Raw genomic sequence first — 24,872 nt, 5'->3', positions numbered from 1 at the left:
TTAATTACACAAGACTCATAGCCAGGAGCCAGGAGCTCCTCTGATCAGCTCCCAGCACAGCCTCGGGCCCAGCCCTGCAAACTACTACCTACTTAGCATAGCATTTCTTACTGCAAACAGCCCTACTGACTCCAGCAGTGTGACTCAAAGCTCTGGGCTCGAGCTCTCAGAGCCCAATTATCCATCATTTTTTCCTCACACTAAGGAACAGGAATGAGATTAGTGTAACTTACCACTGCAAATCTGTTACTTGGAGATTTACTGTCAGGCTCCAGCAGAAGCTTAATGCACTACCAGAGCCTTATAACACTTATTTTGCCTTCCAAAGGCACTTACATGGGAATGTGAAGCCACATATCTCCTTTCCGTTCAGGCTGAATTGGCAGCAGCCAATGAATCATGCAAAGGCTTGCAGTGCTGCAAACTTCTGCCTTTCATTACAGAAGTAAAAAACAAACCAAACCAAACAACCCTCCCTCCACCCCCAGCAAAACCCACCTCCCTATGACTCCATTTAACCTGACACCACCGTGTACTACTTTACCCTTTCACTGCTACACAAGCTGCTGAGGCACTTGATTTCAGTTGCTCGCTAAGGAGATCCTTTGATGATCTGGAAGGCTATCTAACTGCCTCCTACCAAGCTCCTCACGGCTAGAAGGATGTATACAGCATCAGCTTTCAGTGATGTACTAAAGGAGAAGGGATGAAAATTATTATGAAAGATGCAATAACTTTACCGAAAACAGTTTTAGTGAACAATGAAATTTTGAAACGTTTGCCTTCCCTCGAGCCATGCTTGCTGCCTGCATGCATCTGGAAGTACAATCGAGTGATGGGGATGGATCCTCAGAGCACAGCCTCCCTAAGCAGCTGCAGATCCACATAAGCCCAAACCACCGCATTTCATTGCATTCTTTTATACATTACCTTAATAGCAAAGAAGAGACTGAAAACCAATGTAGTAATGGTGAGACACAGTGCCAATACATACATTTCACACAGCAGCACAGACATAACTAACGTGATGAAAAATCACAGGAGAATAAAATTTAAAAAATGTCCTAAAATGTGCATTTTATTCCATATCATTATACAATGTTTACATACAGGTATACTTTTAAAACTGCTCAAAAGAAAAGTGTGAAAAATAAAGTGAGGCAAATATCGATTTATAAGTTCCACCCCCTCCCCAAGCTCCACACAAATAAAATACATTTTAAAACAATCTCCTCCAAATTTGTGTTTTCTCCTGAATTTATTGAATCTTTCATTTCAACATGAAAAATACAATTGAAGGAATATTCAAGCTGAAATGTTGACCTACACTTGTGTAATGAGTTGCAAGTTTACAATTTGAAACCTTCATTGTTTTACTATGTTGACTGCATATCCTTCGTTCTATTGAAATAGAAGGCACAAAGTCCAAATCCTCACAGAGCAGTAAAATGCTGACAAAAATAAATTACTGTGCTCAACAAGTCCTGACTCGTCAGGTATCAAACCAAAGCCCTAAGAGCCTTCTGATCCAAATAGCACCCGTTCCTCTGCATCTTTTTTGAACACGTGTCATTCTTGTTAAAAACTGTGGTTGGCACTTGAGGTGGGACACAGCCAGGATTCTTCCAAAGAGTAAGCACACCGATGGCTGAACTCTCTACAAAGTGTAGGTAACATTTGGTTGGGAAATGGCACATTTAAACCATGATGCAATAGCTTAACCCGCATACAGCTTGCCCTTTTTGGTGTTTCCCTGACCCCTGCCTGATAACTTAGCTGATGTTCTCGTGACTGTGGTGAAACTAAAATAAAGACATGTTTATGGGGCTTCATGGCAAGCAGGTGTAAGAGTAACAAAAACAATGTGGTTGCTGCTAAGGAGGTTTTCACATGTTGTTTAACTCCAGTAAAGTCTGATCCAGCATCTGATGCATATTAAGGTTTTCTTCTTTGGCATGCGCCACTTTCTCTGTTGTGGGATCAGAAAATCAAAACATGAATAGCAGTTCTTCAGAGGCACCAGTTCTCAGAACATGAAGACATGCAGTGATCATTTCTAATTAAAGGCTCAGAAGGTAAGAAATGTGCACGATCATAAATACTGATACCCTCAGAGAATACATCTAGAAAGAATTTCAAATTAAGGAAACAAACAGCAAGCAATACAACTCCAGAACTGTTTGCGGGTGCATTTGTTAAGAAAAAGCACTGCAAACAGATGAGATTCTTGTATGTTCTGGAAGCTCTTTGATGCAAGAATGTAGGAATGGACTTCAGTTTTCTTGGTTTTTTTAGTTCTTGTTTTGTTTTTTAGGTTTTTACTTCGTTTTGTTTTCAAGGAGAGCAAGAAGAAAATTATTAGGCTCTCTGGAGATCTATACATTAAATTCAAGGTAATTCAGAACTTTGAAAGAACAAACAAGAAATTAAAACCAATCTTCCTCAAGTCAAGTGACTTTTAATAAATTTATTTCTTCTACAGCTTAAAAAAATAAAAGTAATTAGTAGCTTTATGCTGCATGCATGTTTTTATAGGACTATCATTCAATACACTTACATGATACAATAAATAAGCACAATATAGTTTATAGAACACAGTTTATAGAACTGCATCCTACCAGAATCCAGTAACAGTGACTTCACACTAATGCAAGCATACCTTCAAACAACTGATCAGGTATTTTCAGCTGGAGCTTCCATTCCTAGCATGTTTTTTGTTTTTTGGTTTTTTTTCTTTTCTCAATAGCTTTTGGTTTTGAAGTGAAATACAAGACAAGTAATCCAAAATTAATGCACTGAATTTTCCAGATAGCAAAACAGCTGTAAGTAACAGCTTTGTGTTGTTTTTGAAATAGGAATCCTGGTGAACGATTTCCTCTCACCCACTTCCTAGTAAAACCCTCAGGGGCAATTCTGACACCAACAAGAAGGTGGGTCTCTCCACAAGAAAGGCTGCTGTTTTTTGAATACTGCTCCTTAAGTCCTCCGAGTGTTAATCGGAGTAGAAAGAAGCTATTGTTCACAGACAGATTAAGAGCAATCTGCTCCTCTAATGTAGGTGTGCACACAGATAAACCTCATCAGAAGGAACAGTGTCATTCTCCACAAGGGAATGAGAATTTAATCCGTTAATATATCATGTAATGAACAGCCTGAAAAATCGGTTTCTTTGTTTCTTGCTCATTTCTACTTTTACTGATTCATTCACGAGGAACTTTTGGAAGAAGCAGTTTTAAAACAAGTTAACAACATCGTCACACTACAGTTTAATCCTCATTCAGTGCCAGCTTTAGTTCATTAGTTAGGCGACTGTTTTGCTCAAGTTGCTGGTAGAGTTGGTCTGTACAGGCAGCAAGCAGGTTAGAAGGAAAAAAAGAGGCAGAATGAAGACAGATTAGACAGAGAAAACAGGTAAGTTAATAAAGAAACTGGTCACACCACAGACAGCTCAGTAACAGAGAACCATTTTACCTTTGTTTCTAGAATCCTAGTAATTAAACAGCCACTCCAAGGAACAGCTATTGCAACCTGCAATGGACTTGCTACATCCCCTCTACAGAGAACAGCTGTGCTACGAGCGAATGCCAAGAGCCACAGCTATGCTCCTGGAAGAGCGATGTCCGCCTTTAATCTCTACAAACAATGCATGGCAGATTCGTTTTATGAGTGCCAATTTTCCCTGTGAATTATTCAAGATGTGGTGGAACCTCATCTGACAGCTGGCAGAAAGCAACTGTGTCATAACCAATCTAACTAATGGCAGGAGAGATGCTGATAGCTTGAACTGCCCTTAGGTTTCACTCTCATTATATGCTTCTACTGCGGAATTTAACAAGTGAAAGTTACCTCTGGTAGTGAAACATACCGTTATTGTTGGTATAAACACACTCCCTACCTTCAAACTGTCAAGTGGTACCTCACAAAAAAAAACAACTCCAAAACGCTTGGTGAAAATGAACAGGATGGTTCACTTTTATGGACAAAAAACACCCACAGCAACGTTGTGACAGTGAATTTCAGTCAGCGTTCTGCACAGTGAAAGCAAGCTTTACGACAGGTTCCGACTAGCTTTCCTCAAATGGTATCGGACTCAACAGTTCAGATTCAAACTGCACTTCTAACTTCTCGAGCCCAGATCATCCCGCTACAGGAAATGTCTGGTTCTTCCCCACAAGCTTCCTAGCAGCTTTCACAGAAATCCTCCTCCCCCAAGGAGTCTGGTCAGAGCAGCTCAGTTCCAGCACAGCACGCAGTGAGCTGCTCCGCAGAGCCCGCCTGCACGGGGCCGCAATGCCTCACCTCTCCCCACAGCCAGCTCAGTGGGAGCAGGGCACAGCTCACGTTTCTATTCCTGGACCAGTAACACCTGGATACCTGGCTCTCTTATGAAGATAACGTTAGACATTGAGACACACACGTGAAAAACAGATGTCAAATAACTCAAACTTCACTTTCTTTGGCAAAACGTGTTTAGTTGTTATTTAAACATGACAACAGCATTTCAATCACAAACTTGATGCTTACCTTCATCATAGAGACTACTCTCTCGACGCAAAGCAAAGACTTCCAGTATTTCTTAACACCCAAAAATGAGACTAAAAATCTCAGGTCAAGTGTGGGTTTCTGAGTGTACTGTGAGCTGACTACCCACACACCTGTGGCTAGGTCACGTTACCTTACTTGGAGGAAGAGCCCAAGGTCCCTGCATGGTGCCACTTCGGGCAGAGTGAGGTGCCTGACAACTGGCATAGAGCCCCTGGAGCTCAGCCTCAGCAGAGCTACCCCTCTACACCAGGCAGCCCAGGCAAACGAAGCATCAGAGCCAGCCCTGCACTTGTCCCACACACTACTCACTGCACATGGCCTGACCTAGCGGGAGGTATGAAGTGACATTGAGCAGCTCCAGTGGTGGCAGGGTGCTGAAATGTGCTACACTGAAACAGCAGCAGAGCTTTGTCCAGTAAACGTCAGTGCAGATGGGGCAGCCATGACTGTGTGTGCAGCTACCTGGATAAATGCACTGTACTGCCTATTTCCAATACTCTGTCCAGCAATCCATTCCTCCTACAAAGAAGACAGCTGATCGCGTGCGTTTGGTGAGAAGATTTAAATTAAGCGTTAAGAATGACTGTTAGCTTTCCACCTTGTTTATTATTACTAGGTGTCTACCCTGGGTTTTGCTTTCCTTACTTCTCAAAAAATAAGAGCATTGCAAGGAGTCAAGGAAAAAAAACCCACTAGGGACACAATAAAACGAACTATAGATGAAGAGGCAGGGGTTGCTGTAGTGTAACACACACTGGCTAAGCTGATAAATGACAGGTGATCAAATGTCTAAGCTTTCAGATCTGAAATCAGTGTTCCACACTGTAGCAGAACCATCTAATTACTACATCAGTAACAAAAAGTTTCCTATTCCAGTTCTGAAATGTTTCTCATGAATGAGAAGTGTAAGCTCATTAAGCTAAGCTCAGCACAAGAGCAGAAAGCTACACAAGTCTCTCCGCTCAACCCCAAATCACATTCTGTCACTCAGGAAAAGCATAATGGAAAAAAAAAAAGCAAGCAAGCAAAATCTTCGCAGAGGAATACAGGTGTGAAACAGGGGAATGCTTTTCTTTTTAAGTTTTTGATACTGCCTTTTTAGATCTTAGATTTAATAATGAACAAACACATTGATATCAAAGTGGAAAGTCTGAAACATCAAGCTAGGAGAAAATGTGAAGTGAAAAGTCAAGGGCTTAACTGCTCTCTCAGGCATGCTCCCACGACCAAGCGACCCCAAGGCAGCAGTGTCTTTGCAGATGTTAGCCCAACAATAACAACTGAAAAAATTCCCACTGTATTTGTCATTTTAAATGCATCATAGTTCAAGAGAGAGAGCATAAAAGGTCAGCATTAACCCCAAATACCACAAATGGGTGTTCTCACTCCACGGACTGCTATCACTGCCTCTGCATTGTCAACATTAAGGCAAAAGGATTTGTAGGAAAAAAAAAAGTGGAACATGAACAAAACTTAAATCTCTAATGGCAAAATAACACACAACTTTTTAATTTTTTTATTAATAACTAAAATAGCTATTTGAATAAATAAAAGGGGATAGCCAAAGGAATACAGCTGGGATGTTTATTTTACATTGAGAGATGTAGAGTTTCTGTACAGTAGAGCACAAAGAGCATATTCTGAAACAGGTGCTAGAAAGATAGAGCCAAGTAAGCCAGAAGACAGGACAGTGAACCATGAAACATCCAAAAGCTTGGAAAGATGTTTTATCCAACCCGATGAAGATGTCTTTGGAGAAGTGAAGCAAAGAAAATTATCTGCACAAAAAGAAGAAGTGAGGTAAGGCAGGAAATAAAAAAAAGGGCAGTAAGAAGACCAAAAAAAGCAGTAACAGCACAACAGAATCCAGCATGCCAGGATGACTACTAGTGAAATGCCACACCATGCTGGGATTGGAATGCTATAGCAATTTCCTCATGTACCAGGGGAGAACTACATTTTAAAGCCTGTTTTCCATCTGCAAATATCCCAAATGAAAATAAAACAACAAAACCAACAAAAGCAAGCTGTAACCTCTGCTACAAAGGAGGGGAAAAAAAGAAAAACAACACAGCCCATTTGTTCAAAAAGTTATTGAGCAAATGCAGATGTGTTGGTACATTAGAAGTTGCTGAAGAGGATGGGGGGGGATATAACGAACAAATTAAGGATTAGAAAGGGAAAAAAATTATAATAGGGATGCATACAAAACACTTTTAGTTTTGAGCAAAGCTGCAGTTCTGCTGAACGTTCCCTTTGGAAGCTGGTGCTCTGGAACTGGACATCACACCTCACAGGCACTTGAGAAAGCAGCAGCTCCTCTTTCCCATGCCAGTTGAACAGGGCACATGCAAATCAAAGCGACGAGCATGGGAAGGGATTTAGCACTGCTGACCTCTGTTCAGTTTTATGTCAATGTGGGAAAAGACAGTAAATATCAAACACTGCATGGACTGATCACACACCTCACAAACGACTGCTTTCTGGTTTTATTTCCCCACCTCAAAAGCTGCTTCTCTTCTAGTTAAAGCTGCTATTACCACTGCTGGGGTTTACAAATTATTTACTATTTTCCTCCACAAGATACATAAGAACAACTTCAACTGTCATCCTTTTGGGTCTGAATCATGAAGTGTCTTTACTTTCCATGCTTGTAATTTAGTGGTAACAGTTGAAAATTCAACTGCAGCGGAATTCAATTCAAGCAGTTCAGGAAATTTAAGATATGCTCATTCTACTGCTATTAGCAGAGCTATTTCCAAGTCCCTTTGAAACTTTTGTAAGAGTTTTGCCAGAGTAAAACTCTCAAGGCAGAAGAACACCCTCTGAATGCAGCACGTGTAGAGAGAATAATTTTTGGTAAATTCAAAATGATGGTAAAAAAAATACTTGAACAGAGGTCAACCAGAAGAATAAACGCAGAGCTACCAACCAATGGCAACCACAGGATGTAAGGATCACTGATCCACACTGATAAACACACACGAGCTTATGAGCTCATTGATTAGCTTACAAAATCACCGTATTTACTGGGCTTGGCACAACACACCCACACTCTGCCACAGTAAACAAGTGGTTCACGGTATTTTGTACATCTAATCTTGCTAAAGTAATGCATCTCCCACTACAAGGGTGTGAAATTTCACTACGCCGGAACCACACAATGAGGGCAGGGAAGCAGGCACAGGCTGGAAAACATTTACATGGAAGTCATATCGTTGAGAGCATGGTCCAGCTCCTCGCTGATGGCTTTGTACTTCAGTTTCTGAGCATAAAGCTCATCTAATGGTCCCCAAGGGAAGGCAGAGGTGCACAAGGAAATGGGAGTGTAACCATGGAATGGAAGGAGAAGGCAGTGGTGTGGGATACCATCCAAAAGCAGCAGGAAAGGGTAGGAATGCACAGAAAGAAGTGTTGAGGCAGACGGGACAAAAAAAACCAGCATCAAAATACAAAATTAGGGAAGAATAAGAAACAACAGCAAACAGTTTTATGCAATAAGTTCACTAACTGCACTGCCAGTGGGACACCCTGTGATCTAGGTAATGCAAAGGAAACAAAAGCGTGCGAGGGAAGCAGAAGTCTGTTTCCCTGACTTGGAGATCTGTTTTAATGCTCCTTAGAGAAGCTCACAGGAACTACAAGAGTCCGTACCCACGGACAGATCTGAAAACAGGGATCAAAGAAGATGCTGTTTTCTTTTGAGCACTCAGCTTTCTTCTCTGCCTCCTGAGTCTGTGACCATAAATTTTCCTCTGGTTACCTAGCTATAGTCACACCCTTTATGTGTAAGTCAGCCATGCCATGTAACCAACTTACCTAAAATCCTAAACTTGACGGAACACACTGAACTAATAAACTCCATATAACCTCTGCCTACCAAACAGTGCTGAATTATTTCTTCTGGAGGGAGAAAGCACATTCTGCTGCAGTTCTGAAAGACTAATCAAAACTTTAAACAAACTCCATGAATACAAATAAGGTGCCCTCCTCAATCTGTCTATAATCCATTAACTGGTTTTTAGTAAAGCAAGCGTTGCTTGGCCCTGCCCTTATCAGAACAATAAATTAAGTCAGCTTGCTACATTCTTAACTACTAGGAAACTAACACAGCTTTTTAATGAGACAATACTACTTTTCTCATATTTTTCCCTATATATTTATATACTTCCAAGCAGAAGCATGTATAGCAAAAAAAATGGAAAGTCTTGAGAACATCAGAGAAAAAGGAACAAGCAAGAGCAAAACACTTCACCAGAAACACTTAAGTTATCAGTATACTCGAATGGGAAATCATTCTATCTTTTTTACTTTTTAAGCAGACCCATTTATGTAATCTGGACAAGTCAGGTTAGGAGTTGGCTACTGAATAAAACCAGGAGAATATAAGGCCTGTATGTCTTTGGAAGCACAGAAAGCAAAGACCCATACCTTCTAGATCGTCAATGCTCTTCTCCAGCTTGGTTACTGACCTCTCAGCAAATTCAGCACGGGTCTCAGCCTGAAGTCAAGACCAATACAAACAACTGTAGGCAACTCACACATATTACTCACAAATAGAGGAGCAACGACTCAAAGGAGGAGAAAAAGAATGAGGAGAGGAACCATATTTAAAATAAAACAATAAGGTGATGCTCCTTTCTATGAGATATCCAATAATTAACTGTCCCCAAAGGAACTCTTTAAGGATGAACATATCCAAGTGCTTTTTATACTTAAAATAATCAATATTGTATAGGAAGATCTGTTGTTCATAACAGCTCTAACTTTACCTCCTTCAGTTTGTCAGTTAGAACTTTAATCTCCTCTTCATATTTGTCTTCTTTCTGCGAGTACTGTAATTAGAAAGAAAACCACTGCTATCAGACCAGGTATTCCACATATATAAAAATACCACTCTTCTAATAGATGAATTGCACAAAAGGAACTAATATGGTCTAACTAGATTAATTCCACTTATCAGACTGCTATCACACACAGCTTCTTACAAAAGCAGAATTTCCCTGAAGTTCTGTTCTAGTACTCTACAGTGGAAAGTGAGCAGGAACGAGCATTACGTTTTTGAAGAGGAATGGTATTTGGAGAAATTAAATGTTAGCACATTAATGCCATATAATATAAATAATATTAAACTCTTTTAAAGACTATTTAACAGATGTATTCAAATAGTACCTATCTGTGCAGAACCAGAAGGAATGCTAGGTTCTGATAACTACTCAGTACATATTTAAGTCCAAACTTTCTACTATGATTTGGGCTTGCTGAAATGCTGAAACGTGATCAGCATATTAAAAACAAAACCCACAAAAGGCCAATCCAGGGGACAGCATAAGGAACACGTTCTCATGTAAGTCTCTAGCCTACCTTCTCAGCCTGAGCCTCCAGCGACTTCAGGTTGTTGGTCACAGTTTTCAACTCCTCTTCAAGCTCAGAACATTTGCTGTTATTTCGGAAGGAAGGCAGGAAAGGGGTGGATGGAAGATTCAGTCAAGCAAAAGAAACAGAAGAAAAAAAAGGGGGAAAAGATAGAGAAAAATGAAACAACTACAGAGCAAAAGAATGGCCTCAAAAGCAGCTGAATCCATCACAGACTGAAAGCAACTGTTTATAATGCCAAATACCATCTTCAGTGTGCATGTCAACAATGACCAGATGTAAGCTATTTACAGCCTTTGGCTTACACAGAAATATTTACAAAGCTTTCACAAGTAAGACAGTTCAGCTTCTTTTTGGCTGCACAGGAGATCAGTTTTAAAGGTAAAAAATGAATAATCAAAAAAGAGACCAAAGAAAACAACTAAAGCAAGATGCAAGGGAGCAGAGAGCATAGTGAGGATTTATTTGCTACTGAGTGAGCTAACTGGCTATGGAAGCTGAAAGACTCGGGTTGCAGTTAAACCTAAAAACTGTTTATTAGTATCAGTACCTTATCCTCTGCAGCCATTAATGCTTTCAAGGTTTGATCCATTATTCTTAACTGTTCTTCCAGCTGTCGGACTTGGCTGTTAGTGAACACATGAAATGCACAAAAGCCATTCACAAAATCAGTGTGCAGGTACAGCATGCAGTGATAAAACACACGCGCACACATACAAACACATTTACTTTGGTGTCGACCATTTATTTCGACCATTAAAGAGCAAACATAGCCTTGAGCTGAACACACAGTGTACTGCCAACGTCTCCATGCTGTTACAGTTCCTGTCTCGTAGCACCTCACAGGCATCTTGGGGCAATTGCACACTTACCTTTCTGATAGTTCAGCACGTTCCTCAGCCCTCTCCAGGTCACCCTCAATGATCACAAGCTTACGAGCCACCTACAGGCACAGGCAAACAACAACCATGAATATCATTTTATTGCAGCCCATGCCACCTGTCCCCAGAATCCCAAGCGTGGGTAAAGTGCTTTGGGCTGTTCCCCATGCCCCAAAACTGACCTCCTCATACTTGCGGTCGGCCTCTTCAGCAATGTGCTTGGCTTCTTTAAGCTGGATCTCTTGGATTTCCATCTTCTCTTCATCCTTCTGGGCTCTATTTTCAATGACCTTCATTCCTCTGAAAGACATGAAAAAACCAACCCGGTAAATAAAAGGTTCAGGGCTTGCCAGTTAAAATCTACCACTGACTGGAGTGGGACCTTCAGGCAGAGGCATTACAATGAACGATGCTTGATTCCTCACACCCACGATCTAACCCTGTGTGTTTACACTTCACAATTCTAAAGGAAAAGCAGCATGACTTAAAGAGAAAGAAAAGCTCACTTGTTTTAACTCGTGCCACAGTTCAACTCTACCCAGAAACTCCTGAGTATCCTCTTTTCTTTTAGATTCCAGGAAAATTGTTCTTCCAGAAAGATAAATAAAGGCACCTGTAATTCTGACATACATTGTGAGATAGCACGATCCAACTCCTGCAGGACTGACAGATACTATGTTTATGGGAAAACAAATTCCTGTGTGTTTTTCCATGTCAGAGTCCTAAAGCACCGACCTAAAGCTCTCTGTACTCTGAACAAGTAAAATGTTAACTCCTCCATAGGAAGAAGTAGGGCGAATTGAATTGCCCCTTCCTCCCACACAGATTCGACCCAAATTCTCTTTACTACTGCACAACTGTCCTCTCAACAGACTGCACTGTTAGCGAGGTAAAAACAGATATCAGAATATTTTGGATTCTTTCCCAGCAAAGGGTACTACCAAAGTTAAATAAAACATTACTTGCATAAGCAAAAGACAGGATCTTTAATCCAACAAATATTGAGTTCCTAAATACATCTGGAAATTCCAGCCTAAATATAATAGAACTTATGTGATCTCTCTCCTTTGTTCCCCTCGTGTACAAATATTAATAGCAGGGGAACCAAAGCCTCTTCCAGCACTGCTTCTCCACATAACATTTTCTAACCACAGTGCAATTAAGAATCACCCAGCAGCATGAGAACGCATCACCTATGTCAGCTGCCTCTCAAACACAGAGGCCTGGACTGGGTCCAACAGGAAGCAGTATGGTATGACAAAAGCTGTAGCCCCCTTTATCTTATCTTTAGGATTGAGACACAAAAACGTACTGAAGCCTTTGTGTGCATTCAAGGACGTCCCTATAGACAAGCTGTGACTGAAGACTGTGACTGAAGTCCAAAGACAGAGTGGATTACATAGGTAGAGAGACATAGGAGTGGTTTAATTTATTTCCCTAACCCACACCCTAGCAATTACCACCTTCGTCATAGGGGCAATCCAGTTAATCGCTTTCAAGAGTAGCCCCACCCACCTTTCACTCTCATCTGCAGCCTTCTCAGCCTCTTCCAGCTTCTGCAGGGCAGTAGCCAAGCGCTCCTGAGCCCGATCCAACTCTTCCTCAACCAGTTGGATGCGTCTGTTCAGAGAAGCTACTTCACTCTCAGCCTAAGCACAGAAGAACAGAAGTTAGTTCATTACAAGGCACGTGTAACCTTCTGCAGAGGATTACCCCATGTACCTGCTAGTGCTACTTAACAGCACTTGAATGGCTTTTGTGTTCATTCACTAAGAAGGCCATAGAAATGTACATGTCCTCACGATGCTTCCTTTCTACAAAGCAGATGAATGTACAATTTACACGACCCTTCCAGTCCTGCTCCTTCATCACAGCTCCCTAAATGTTATCTTATTTGCAGACACAAACCAACTACAGCCTTTCTTCCTTTCCAAGAAATGAACAGAAACTATCACAGTCCTTACATACTAGCTCCTACACAGATAGCATAAGAGCATCTAAGTGTCTGAACACTCACCAAATTTGTTTACAGGCAAGATGTTCAACAGCTAACAAGGTACCAGCACAAGTTGCACCCTGGAAGTGTCCTGGTAACAGCAATTGCTTGAAACACTATTTCTTCCCCCCCCCCATCCTCAGAATTCCCCCAGATTCATCTCTCTTGCACAACATATTTGCTTAATCTTATATATAACACTACCTCTTATTACAAGCCTTTACTCCTAACGCTTTCAAACCCACGCTTATGTAAGTGGCAGAATACCAGTCTCTCCACAATTATTCTGTTATTAAATGTTATTTCTTTTGAGATAAACAAAAGCCAGAAAATAACTGTTCATCTAGAAAGTTAAGGCTTCCAAGAATAATAGTGACTTGAAATTAGCACTGAAAATGATCTCATTGTATGTGAGGATGTGCAAATCTGAATTTCCAGCAGGAGGGAGGGAGGAAAAAAAACACCTATCACCAGTTTGATGCTTTTCTTTTCTAAAAAGCTTAAGGAACTGTTGATATTTACTGTTTCACTACTGTGAGGTACTTAGACACAGCTGGTATTACCAGAATTATACATTAATGGGTACTGGGGGTGAGCACTGAGGCAGGCGCTGAGCAGACTGGATTCTTACACTCCTGGATCAGCCCCCAAATTAAATCTTCAGCTCGTCGTGTAATCAAGCAATGGCATTCCAAACCTGCAGGTTTCGGGCTTTGAACAGTAAGAATTTGCACCTTTTGAGAAACAAAGCAGCCGGGGTGGTGGTGGAAATCTACGGCCTTTCATTAACGCTACCCTTGGGAAATCTGTAATAGTACAAGTTAATTATTATCATGTCAAGACTTCTCATCACGATAAGCACACAGAATACGCTTGGAAACACTGGGTGACTAAAGTTCGAGTCCTTACTTCCTGCTCCACCACCAGTAATGCGCTGTGGGTTTCACCAACCAACCTTATATGGCCCCACTCACCCTTCCGCGGAGCAGGACTTCTTCCTTATATGGCAAGGAAGGAAAAAAGCCCAGTGACATTAGGGGCACTCCCACAGCAAATATAACCTCCTGCATTTTTGACATAGTACTCAGACACAACATATTTTTACAGTGAGCGATGACATGGCTAAGTTACAATTGGGTGCTAATTACTACTGCTGTAAGACTGTTTTCCAGCTAATGATAATCATTCAATCAGCTAAAGAAGGGAAACTGTATTAGGAAGATGTAGGCACAGCCCCATGAGACACAGCCACAGAGACTTTTGGTAAAGGCAACAGCTTGCAGACCCCAAACCTTTACCAGTCTGGTTTAGCAACCACAAGTTGTAAACTGTGATGTGCTCTGGCTGAAGTTTCAGCTTTTGTACTGCTTGCATATCTGTACCCTGCACAGGAAGAAATAAAGTACAAAAAGCCAGTAACAGCACTAGCTGGTCACATGCTGTACACGTACAGCACTGCACTAAGGGAAGGGTCAGGTTCACACCTCAGCTCGCTCACTCCATGTTCTCGCAGCCTCCCTCGGCTGTGCAGAACTACAGCTGTGACAAAGAAAAAAAGTCTGTAGATGAGCCACAGGTCTACGTGTGTCTGAGTTCATTTTTCTGCATCTGTTCACTAAACCTCTCCGAACAAAAACAAACATACCGTGCAGAATCCCACAGAACCCACGTAAACCTGCTGCAGGCAACAGACAGCGAGTGCCCTTCAGGATGCTGAGCCTCACCCCGTGGCCAGGCTCTCACATCAGACTTCACAGGCAATGGGAGCCACCCCTCCAGCACTGGTGCCACCAGAACTTCCATTGCAGGGACACAGGGACTAACCTAGTTCAGAGCTATGTATGTTGCTAGAGGCGTCCTTCACTCACAGAAAGGGGAAAACAAATCCAGCTGTCTTTAAGACAGAAACTCTTCTAAGACAAATTAATCACAGGGGTTGGAAGGAACTGCTGTGGATCCCCCAGTCCAACCCCCAGCCAAAGCAGGCTCCCGACAGCAGGAAAGCATCCAGGCAGCTCTTGATCGTCTCCAGAGGAGACTCCCCCCCGTCTCTGGGCAGCCTGTTCCAGGGCTTATCATCCTCACAGTAAAGTTTTTCCTCACGTTCACGTGGAACTTCCCGCGTTGCAGTTTGTGCCCCGCTGCTGGGCACCACCAAGAAGAGCCCAACCCCGTCCACTTGGCTCCCACCCAACAGACGTTCCTAAGTACTGAGCAGATCTCCCCTCGTCCTTCTCTCCATCCGACCAGCCCCGGGGCTCTCAGCCTTTCCTCGTATCGCTCCAGGCCCTCAGCATCATCGTGGCCCTCCGCTGGACTCTCTCCAGCAGTTCCCATCTGCGAGGACCCGCTTTCCAGACCTGCCCTGTGCCCCGCGGTGCGGTCTCTCACCCACACAACAGGAGCACACACGCACGGCCCCGTGGGACTGCTCCACTCCCGCACGAGTCACACACCGCGCTCCTTCGCTGGAGCAGCTGGGAACGCTCACCCACAGCAGACATGGCCGCGACAAGCTTGCTGCCCAGAACACGAATAAAAAAAATCGGTTGCTTGGCACGACTCTCCTGCAATCTCCGGAGATACCGCCACAAAGAGCCCCCTACGCTTTGGAGAAAGAAGAGATAAAACGACAGCCGCCACCGCCGCTCCCCAAGGTCAGCGGCGAGGCCAACAGCAGCACTGCCATCCGCCTTCTGCTGCATCTGCCGCCTAGAGCCTCACGCACACAGCCCTGCGCTGCTACACCTACACCGGCCCCGAGCCGAGCCGAGCCGTGCCACGCCGCAGGTACCGCCGCGCCGTGCCCGGGGAGCGGCCGCTCGCGGCCCTACCTCTTCCCGCAGGGCCCGCTCCTGGTCCACCTCCCGCTGCAGCCTGCCCGCCCGCTCCTCTGCGGCGTCCGCCTGCTCCTGCAGGCTGCGGATCTTCCTCCGCACGGCCTCCAGCGAGCTCATCGCCGCCATGCCCGCGCCGTCCGATCGGAGCCGCTCCGCTCCGCGCCTCGCCGCCGGCCCGCAACGCCGCCCTCCCTCCGCCCCAGCCCCGGAAGTCCTCCGCGCCGCGCACCGGGGCGGGGCCGGCGGCACCGAGCGGGTGGGGAGCGGCGCGGGGAGGCGGCGGGGCGCGGTGCTGCTCCGCGCCGGGGCGGGGCGGCGGGGCCGGGCCGCCAGGTGGGAGCGGGACGGTGGCGCCCCCTGGCGGCGGCCCCGCTCCCTGCCGCAGCCCCGCGTCGCCTGGGCGAGCTCCGCGCTCCTGGGGGGGGGGGGTGGCTGTGACTCGAAGGATGTGCCCCGCACTGCCGGGGTGAGTCAGGCGGTGCTGCTCCCACATCCCGCGTGAGGTTGGTCCGCCTCGGGAGAGGCGCTCCCTTGCCCTGCAATGCCCTTTTCCTGGGGCTCGGAACCACGCAAACGAGTCGAGCAAAAAAGCCGGGTCAGTGCAGCGCCCCGGGACGCTCCACGTGGCCCAAAAGCACGGCATCCGGACGTTCCACGCACGCCGCTTAACTACAGCGTTCTCTCAGCGGCAGCAGGCCGGGCTCTGCGCCCGAGGGTGACCGCGCAGGACGCCGTCCCGGCGAGCTCCCAAACGCCGCGCTGCAGCGAAGGGAAACGGCCCTAGGATTGGTCGGGGGGATCGTGCTTTTCAGGCAGGGAATCTGGTAGCGCTGCTCTCGCCCTCATCCTCGGCGATTCCCAAATAGTCTGCATACTTTTCCTTATAAGGAATATCTCCCCTGGATCCGTATGCGGTTCCTTTGAATGAGTCCAATAAGCGCCCTGCTAGGAAGCGCCTCTCCTCCGCGCGGCCTCGCACAGAAGAGACATCTGATCCACATTAAACAGAACCCCTCTCATCCCTACGTGCTCTTATTGTTGAGCTCTCTGTCAAAACTACACAACTTAATTGCTTTGCTCTTTTTTAAAGTGACATAAAAGTGCGTTGTCTTTGATGCCGAGTTGGCTTTAGCAACGTTTCCCTTTCTAGAAGCGTCCTTCCTCCACTCTAACTGAGGCAGCTCCTTAGCTTTGAGGCTCGCCCTGAACACTGCTATAGGAGGACGACCGCGGCTTCGGATCGCCCTGTGATTCAGACCCCACGTGTATTTGGAGAGAACGGGGTTGTGCTGTAGGAGCCGCCCTGCTCTGGGCCTTATCTGCAGGAACAGGAAACTCGCATCGCGCCATGCGTGTAACACATTAATTAGATGCATGTCGGGGTGGACAGGTGGGTGGGCTGAGGCCTGGGAGGGACACAAGCTCTTGCACTATTACCATATAAAGTGCTGAGCTATATATATCCCCCAGCTTGCTCCCAAGATCCCTGTCCTCTGAACTGCAAACCCAGCAAGTATCATCTTCCAGTTTTCTCTCACGCAGGACTGAACTTTTCTTTGAGACACGAAATCACCCATTCTCTTCCAGGAATAAAAACTAGGAGAAGGGACTTTATCTGTGGGATGAGTGACCGAGCCCAACTAGCTTCTTGCAGCAGCACCAGCGCATGTATGCCCACAACAACCAGCAGCCCTTATTCTCCTGCATCTCTGGGATGTGCTCTTCCTAGCTGCCCCTCTCCCAGATCTAGTTGCTGTTAGCTCCCTGACTCCATCTCAACTATCCAAGTCCTATTCCGATCCAAGCTTATTTTTCCCATCATCTGAATTGACAAACCACAGCAAATGGAACAACAGCAAGTACACACAGAAAGCACGTGTTGAGTGAGCAGAAGCCCAATCAGTGCCTCAGACAACGTGCAAATCTCATGCAAGGAGGCAGTGCTGTGTCTCCCACCTCCCTGCCCAGGAGGTGCCAGGAGCCTGACCCCAGCACGGCCGCAGAGTGCTGCCTCGTGGGAGTCCTGGCTGTCCTGTGCAGTGGAGGTACGTGTTCCCTGTATGAAGGGGGTGGTGGAAGGGACGGGGGTAACTTACATCGGTGGCCTTTTTGTCAGCCAGTTCCAACTTTTCCTGTGCATCTTTAAGGGACTCGGAGTATTTGTCCAGCTCATCCTCAGTGCCCTTCAGCTTCTTTTGCAGAGCCACCAGCTCGTCCTCCAGCTGTGATTCGGGCGGAAGGTGGTGGAGAGGGGAGGGCAGGCAGGAAAAGGTGCAGCAGGCAATGTGATCGTGCAAAGGGAGAAGTGCGAGTGCAGAAGAGACAGAAGAGAACGGACGGACAGAGAGAGAGAGAAAGGAGAGACAGTTAGATTCTCTTTGCTTACGGTACGGGCGCGATACCTTGGCAGCATTCTCCTCTGCGGAGAGGAGGCTGTCCTCAGACTTGTGCAGCTCTTCCAGCACTTGGTCCCTCGAATCCTCCGTCACGCGCAATTGCTTTTCCAATTGCACAATGTCATCCTCTAACTAGGTGCACAAGAGGAAATATAATGCACAGATACATTTCTCCCTGGGCTCTGAAAAGGGGGAAGGTCATTTTTAAATCTCTCTCCTTTTCCTCTGGCTTCCTCCGGGATCTCCAAGAAACTCACAATCACCATATCTCCCTCCCCTAAACTAATAAAGCCCCACGTGCGCCGGGGCGTATTGGGGGGGAAGGAGGGGGCTCGAAGCAGGCCAGGAAAATGGGACGCATATCTGGAAAGAGGGGGAGCAGCTAGAACTGGACAAGTCTGCTGGATAGTGCTAGGGGAGGGGGACACAAACACAGCCTAAGTCTTTTGCCAGATCACAGCATGTCTGTCCCGTGCTAACAGCTGCTCGAGGCAGTGTCACCCAGCCGCGTCCCTGGGACAAAGGCACGGAGGCCATGCAGCTGTCCCAGGACCCCTCCCCAGCAGGATGGGGCAGGGTCACGACTCCTGCCCGGCCACAGGGCGTCAGAGCGAAACTTTTTAGGGGAGATTCAGTGGTTCAATCGCTTCTTCGGGCGACGGATGGGGAAGTGGGGAAGGATACAATAAGGTACGTTAAAAAAAGATTAGAGAAAGAGATCGCCCGGAAAAGCATGTGCCCCGGCACCAGTCACACCCGGGCTCTCAGTGCAGACCTGCTTGCTCCTCTCCTCCGCTGCCTTCTTGTCCGCTTCGGCTTGCTCGGCTCTGTCCAAGGCATTCTCCTTGTCCAGTTTCAGCATCTGCATCTTTTTCTTAATGGCATCCATGGCGGCGGTGGGTTAGGGCGCGTCCCCGCGCGAAGTACAGCCGAAATCAGAGCAAGGAAAGCGGCGGCAGAGCCCCGATCCGAATCCGATCCGAGGCCCCGGGGAGCAACGGGGCCGATGAGTGCGGGACGGGCGCCGGCGGAGTGCGGGCGGCGAGCGGGGAGCGACTCACTGATATGGCCTTTCCCAGGGGGCTGACTGCATTCCTCAGGACATCCAATACTTTTTTGGAAAGGGCTTTTTTTTTTTTTATTCCCCTCCCTCCTCCGTCCGTCCCTACCCCTTTCCCTCGCTTCGCTCGCCCTCGGCTTTTTTCGGCGCTTCGGCGCTCCCATTCGCTGCCGCCCGCCTTTTGACCGTGGATATGCCTATATTTGGGATGTGACGGGCGAGGTAAGGCGGGGGGAGCGGCTTGTTCCTCGCTCTGAGCGGGCAAGACGGGGCATTTCGCCGCTGCTCCTGGGAGGAAAGAATAAATAAATAAAACGAGGGGGAAGGGCGGCGACTCGGAGCGGGGAACGGGAGCAGAGAGCTGAACGGGAGCCGACCCCAATCGAAATGAGTGTGTCTTAAAGCAGAAGGGGCGCAGGGGAGCGATGGGTTACGCACACGCGCGCCCCGAGTCCTTCCCCACGGCGCGGGGCAGGGGAGGGCAGCCCGGCGGGCGGAGAGCTGCCGGGCACCCGGACCGCCGCGTAGTGCCGGCTCGGGACGGAGGCTGGAGCACGGCAGAGCTGTCCGAGAGCGCTTCCCGGGCCGACCGCACTCCTGTGCCGGATCACAGTCGGGTTAAAGGGAGGGGAGCGGGGGCTCAGCTGCCCACCCTGGGGCGCACGGAGCCGCGTGGTGCGGGGCCCGGGGAAAGCCGTGACACAGCAGCTGCCCCGTGGCTTGTACCCTCCGCCTGCAACGCCAGCGAGGAACTGAGGCAGCGAAGAGAGATGAGCAATCCGGAGAACAATTAACAAACCATGTAATTAAGTGGAAACCGATTTTCGCTTGTGGCAGATGTCTGTCTCCTTAGCACACTGAGCAAGATGCAACACGCTCTGCCACCGCCACGCACGCTGCTTTACACTGCGCAGGAAGCACACGGACGTGCACGGGCCCCGAGGATTTGGTTGCACAAAGAGAAAATTAAGCAGCCTCTTTGTCTGAGCTCACAACTTGCACCAGAAAATTCCTCCCTGGTGCCGTCACTGGAAGTGCCGGGCCGATGGCACCGCGGCAGGAGAGCTTCTGGCTTGCTGTGCTTACAGGGCAAGGAGGGGCAGCGGTCAGCAGAGCCGGCCGTGAGGACGGCTCATGTGCGGCCCCGGCGAGCTACAGCGCAGAGCTCCGGCTCTAAGCGACAAGACAACGAAGCCCCCTGAGTTCTGACCAAAGGTCATCTTCCTCTGTCCCAAAGAAGGGCCAGAGTCCGGCTCCAGCCCTGACCCGCACGAGGTTCACGCAAGCTCACAGTCAGTCTCCAGGATGCACGTGTTGCTACTGCCACTGGCAAGGCTTTCTTTTTCCCAGCCCTAAGATGGTTTCTTACTGTATTCCATTAAAAAAAAAAGAAAGAGTCCTCAGTAATAGTAAAGTAATAGACAGTAAAAATAGCAAGTAAAATCTTTCCAGAGGGTGAAATTCTCACTTCTCTGTGCACTAGTTATTTGTGAATCCTTATTGGTTAAAAAAAGTACAGGTTAAACCCACCTAAGTACAAACAGCAGAGCACAGGCGGAGTGAAAATGCCAGACAAAGCACTGAAAAAGTCTGCAGACTTATTTGCAGCATAGTTTTGCTCTTGATGCTGCTCTTGCTTTTAGCGTATGGTCCAGTACAACACAAGGGCCTTTTTAAAGTCCTGTGAGTGTTTAAAAGACATCTAGTTCCATATCGTTTAACAACTTGATTGCATTATTAAATGTATCGATGTTTTGTCTGTAGTTGAGGAGAATTTACTCCCTCTGCCACAAAAAATTCCTTTAAAAGTGTATTGTGGCTGGGAATCCAGTGAGGCAGCTCTTTTGCCTTTGGGTAAGCACGTATTGTGAAATTAAACAAACAGTGTCCTGTCTGGCTAATTTGGGAGCGGTGCTGATAGGCTCTTAAAGAATTCCTGTGCAGAGCCATTTTTCTACAAGAATGTTAATGATGACATGGGAACCTCTGGGAGACATGAGAAAGTATGATACGGGGAAAAGGAAAGGAACTGAATGTTTTTTAAAGATGCCTAGAAGATGCCATCACCACCTCCACAGAAAAACAAAACCTGAGGCCCCACATGCATGAGAATGTCCAAAAAAATGAGCTTTGTTTATGTCAAAGACAACTCTGGGGCTAAATGGGCTGGTGTTTTTGTTGCTGTTTTTCAGTGGTAGAGAATATGAAGACTATAGACACATGTAAGCATGCCTGCTTTACCTTTAACTAACAATTTGAATTGCTTGGAAATTTCCAGCTGGTAAAAAAAAGGTTTAGAAATCAAGTAGCTTGATTAGTCACTCCCTTTTTAATTGGGGTGTGAAGAAAGACTGTATACAAATTAATTTTGTATACTGAAAAAAAGAAGGCAGCACAAACCCGGTGTCTCTGACAAAACACTAATCCTGTAACGCCACGCATTACTTCCCCCATCACCACCCTGTCAGGGCAGGAGCCGGCTCATCTCTCACTGACAAATGATGCAGAGCACCCCAGCAGCAGTCTTACTCAGTTGCACACCTACTGCACTGGTTTTGAGTTCTGTTACTTAAGCCAGGCTCTTCATAACACAAACCAGCCAACACAGAACTGGCAGAACATATACATAAGCCATTTAAGCATACATACATATATATTTACTCTCTCTATATAAAGCTTCACTACTCCTGTAAGTAAGTGATGTGGCTCAGGCTTCTCAGCAGCATGATTTTGCTTCCCAGGATGAGGCCAGAATCAGTTTACATCACGATGTTCCTGCCACACCACTGATCTCTTGACATAGGCAGAATTTGTCTTGAGAAGAATCTGCTTTTCTGTTCATACAGAACGAGCTGAAGGCAATCCTCAACAGAGATGCCGATGGCATACAAAAGGGCAGGTGGATTTGCTTGGAAAAAGCCTTCACATGGACTCCAATAGACTCTAACAAAGTTGGAGTAGCCCTTTTTTTTTTTTTAATGAAATATGCAGGAAGTGACAGCTGACTTCATGCTGCAACTGGTTCTTCCAGTTCTGTGAAAACATGCCTCTTAAAAGATGAAAGATTCGAATTAGGTCAGTCAGAACGAACACATGAGACTTTATGTGTCATTTGAGAAATAGTGTCTCCCAGAGAGTGGGACAAATAAATAAAATACAAACATTTTGAAGAGGTTTCTGAGCCCTTGGCAGCCTTTCTAAAAATGGAAGGTTTATTTCGGACAAAGGGAGAAGCAGGACTACAGCATATCAGTAAAAAAAAAAAAGGGGGAAATAGAAAACATCTGTACTTACCTGGAAATCAATTAAGTAGGTTTTACTACCACAAGTAGTGTATATATTACCCTGTAACAATCTCAAAGAGCTTTGCACAAAGGGAGCCAAGGGACAATATTTCTACAACTGTAGAAATGGCAAAACTTCCCCTGAGGAAATTGGTCGTATATACTTAGCCATAAGGCAACAGAAAAGCTTAAAATAGAAGGGAGGCATCCTGCTGGTCAGTTCTCTGCAGTGCCCAGTGGGCAGCAAATGAGTACAGAAATACCCCTGAACATGCCACTCACACTTGATAAATATGCTATAACCAGATATAATCAGTTATAACCTTCTAAAGGCTATCTGTAATATTTCTGAGGTAATTGTGAAGAGCACTTTGGCTTCAGAAATTGAAGAACTGGGAGAAAACCTGTTGGAAAACAGATCTCTAAATTCTTCTAAAACGGTTTTGATGTTCTTCCCCTTCAGAACTAACAGTTCAGTTCAGTTTGTCATTCTATGAGGCAACTCTGTGAGATCTGTGAACTCCTTAAGGGTAAAAGTATTTATAGTACAGTCCTCTGCACCTGTCCTCATCTGTAATCCAAGGGTCTATTCAGATGCCACAGCAAATGCTAAGGAGCTCATGTCCTAACTCATGACCTAAAGGTCCTAAAATATCTCTGGGGTCTTTTTCTGCACATTTCCTTTCACTCTAATTCCTTCTCTGCTTAGCAAGGTTGTGTCTCCCAATATTTTGGGCTGTGTTTCATTTTTAAATTTGGGAGGTTTGCTTTAACTGATAATACCAAAACTACTTTCAATCTCTGGAAGAACAAAACAAGAATCAGGTAACAGACAAAACCAAACAACAGCAAAACCAACCGAAAAGCAACCACTTTTGGTAAGATGTTCCCCCATGTCCTTCTTTTTAGTGGCCCAGATAGTTTTAGGCTAGATAAAGCAGTTTGTTTTAAAGTGTTTGTACTTATACACTGCTGTGCTCCACTCCATTAAGTTGCTACTTGAATTCAACTACATTCATCTGGTACTTAAAAATAGTCTTACAAAAAAACAACAACAAAAATCCACATCCAGTCCATTTCAATTTAAAGCATGCTAGTGTGAAAGAGAAAAGAACGCTGAAGAGGAAGGTCACAGTTAAGGGCATATGTTCTGGGGGCTGGGGAAAGGTTATGCCAAAATGCTCACCTGAAGTGTGATCAACAGATGCAACAGGAAGCAATGGGCTCCCAGTGAAAGGGCCCAGTCATAACTTCACGTTGACACAGAAGTGGCATTAAATAGAGTGGATTTCCTTCTGAATTGCACTACAGCAAATGATATCAGACTCAGTTCTGCTGAAAGCCAAGGTGAGAAAAAGTTCTTGAAATATCCACTGTCCTGGACAGTGCCTTCAATAGATGCAACTCCATCCTTGTTAAGCAGCCCATTTGCCAGTGCTGTGAGCTATATGTAAATACATTATCGTTGAAGCATCTACTGCCACATCTATGTGCTTATAAGCTGTACTGAAGTATAACTTTGGAGTTTTGTTGGAGATTCTCTTCTGGCAGAGCAGTTACTGTACACATCCTTGAAAGAGTCATATTTCTGACCTGCACAGCAACACATGATGACAGTAAATAATGGAGTAGAGCAGGAATGGAAGAAATGCCAAGGCACCCAATCATTTTTCTGACATCCACCCCCTGATACCAATAGTACAAAAGGATATATTATAGACATACCAGCGCAGACAACTACCTCCCTTGTCTTGGCCACAACTGAGAACACAAAGTCTTTTAAGAATTTCCTGAAATCATATATCTAAGTTCACAGCAGGTGAAAGGTAGAAAAGAAAAAGCAGCTCTCCTTAGTGAATCAGCAGAAGCTTCTAGGCTGTACACATGAATACTCATCCAGGTGGCAATCTGCTAATTTTAACAACAGTGTTCAGCCAAACCTAGTAGGGCTCAACTGATAATGAGGCTATATGCCTAGTTTCTCATCCTTACTGTCATTATGTTCCTTTATGCATTTAAAGACTTAATATAAAAAAAAATCTCTACTAAAATGTGGAGTTTTTCTTCCCTTTATCTTTTTTTTTTTAAAGGAGGAAAGATGGTGAAGAAAGATGCTTTCAGCATTATTTTATAAACAATTATTCATCATGTCACAGTAGAAATAATATTTTATCCCCTTCTCTGTAGGCCTTGTATTTGAACAGCCTCAAACTTGCTGACACAGCAAAAGAACTGTGAAATTGTTTAGTCTCAGTTCAGGTAATTGTGTGCAGCTCAGGTACTACCTTCTGTCCTTCCAACACATCTTCATGTATCCCACAATCACAGCTTGTTCTTTCCCATACTCCCTAATAGCAAATACACATTTCATATCACTGAGATCTTTGAACTGGCAACTGGATGTGTTATTATTTAAACACAATACTCAGTAATAATAAACATAGAAAAGCCAGTCAACTAGAATAACAAATACATATTAATCTGTCTTCTCATT

At 45.4% G+C, this 24,872-nt stretch overlaps 1 protein-coding gene across 21 annotated transcripts; it reads right to left on the bottom strand.

Moving 5' to 3' along the window:
* Positions 1–1,048: 1,048 nt before the first annotated feature.
* On the bottom strand, positions 1,049–19,109 carry TPM1 (tropomyosin 1). Of its 21 annotated transcripts, none has more exons than XM_065733557.1 (10): positions 18,810–19,106; positions 17,735–17,860; positions 12,318–12,451; positions 10,985–11,102; positions 10,794–10,864; positions 10,472–10,547; positions 9,318–9,380; positions 8,977–9,046; positions 7,749–7,827; positions 6,028–6,323 (listed from the first exon to the last, which is right to left on the bottom strand). In XM_065733557.1, the coding sequence occupies exons 1-10, from the start codon at positions 18,921–18,923 to the stop codon at positions 6,320–6,322; spliced, it is 855 nt and encodes a 284-aa protein (XP_065589629.1). In that variant the 5' UTR covers positions 18,924–19,106; the 3' UTR covers positions 6,028–6,319. The 21 variants fall into 21 exon arrangements, with proteins under 21 accessions (XP_065589627.1, XP_065589620.1, XP_065589626.1 ...); XM_065733553.1 differs by lacking the exon at positions 10,472–10,547 and adding an exon at positions 9,910–9,985 and having other exon boundaries at positions 18,810–19,090; XM_065733562.1 differs by lacking the exon at positions 6,028–6,323 and adding an exon at positions 18,041–18,166 and having other exon boundaries at positions 7,745–7,827; positions 18,810–19,108.
* Positions 19,110–24,872: the final 5,763 nt, after the last annotated feature.

This window comes from Cyrtonyx montezumae, unplaced genomic scaffold (genome assembly GCF_038088225.1).
Source record: "Cyrtonyx montezumae isolate F1298 unplaced genomic scaffold, pur_monq_1.0 scaffold_17, whole genome shotgun sequence".
Lineage (NCBI taxonomy): Eukaryota > Metazoa > Chordata > Aves > Galliformes > Odontophoridae > Cyrtonyx > Cyrtonyx montezumae.
Note: the sequence above shows the minus strand (reverse complement) of the source record. Positions and strands in the feature narration are given on the sequence as shown.

Excerpts from the sequence above, each read along its gene's own strand:
- TPM1 (XM_065733548.1), bottom strand. The coding sequence starts at position 18,923 with ATGGATGCCATTAAGAAAAAGATGCAGATGCTGAAACTGGACAAGGAG. Across the intron at positions 18,167-18,809 it reads CGGAGGAGAGGAGCAAGCAG|TTAGAGGATGACATTGTGCA; the intron begins GTCTGCACTGAG and ends TTGTGCACCTAG. Across the intron at positions 10,865-10,984 it reads CCGACCGCAAGTATGAGGAG|GTGGCTCGTAAGCTTGTGAT; the intron begins GTCAGTTTTGGG and ends CTGTGCCTGTAG.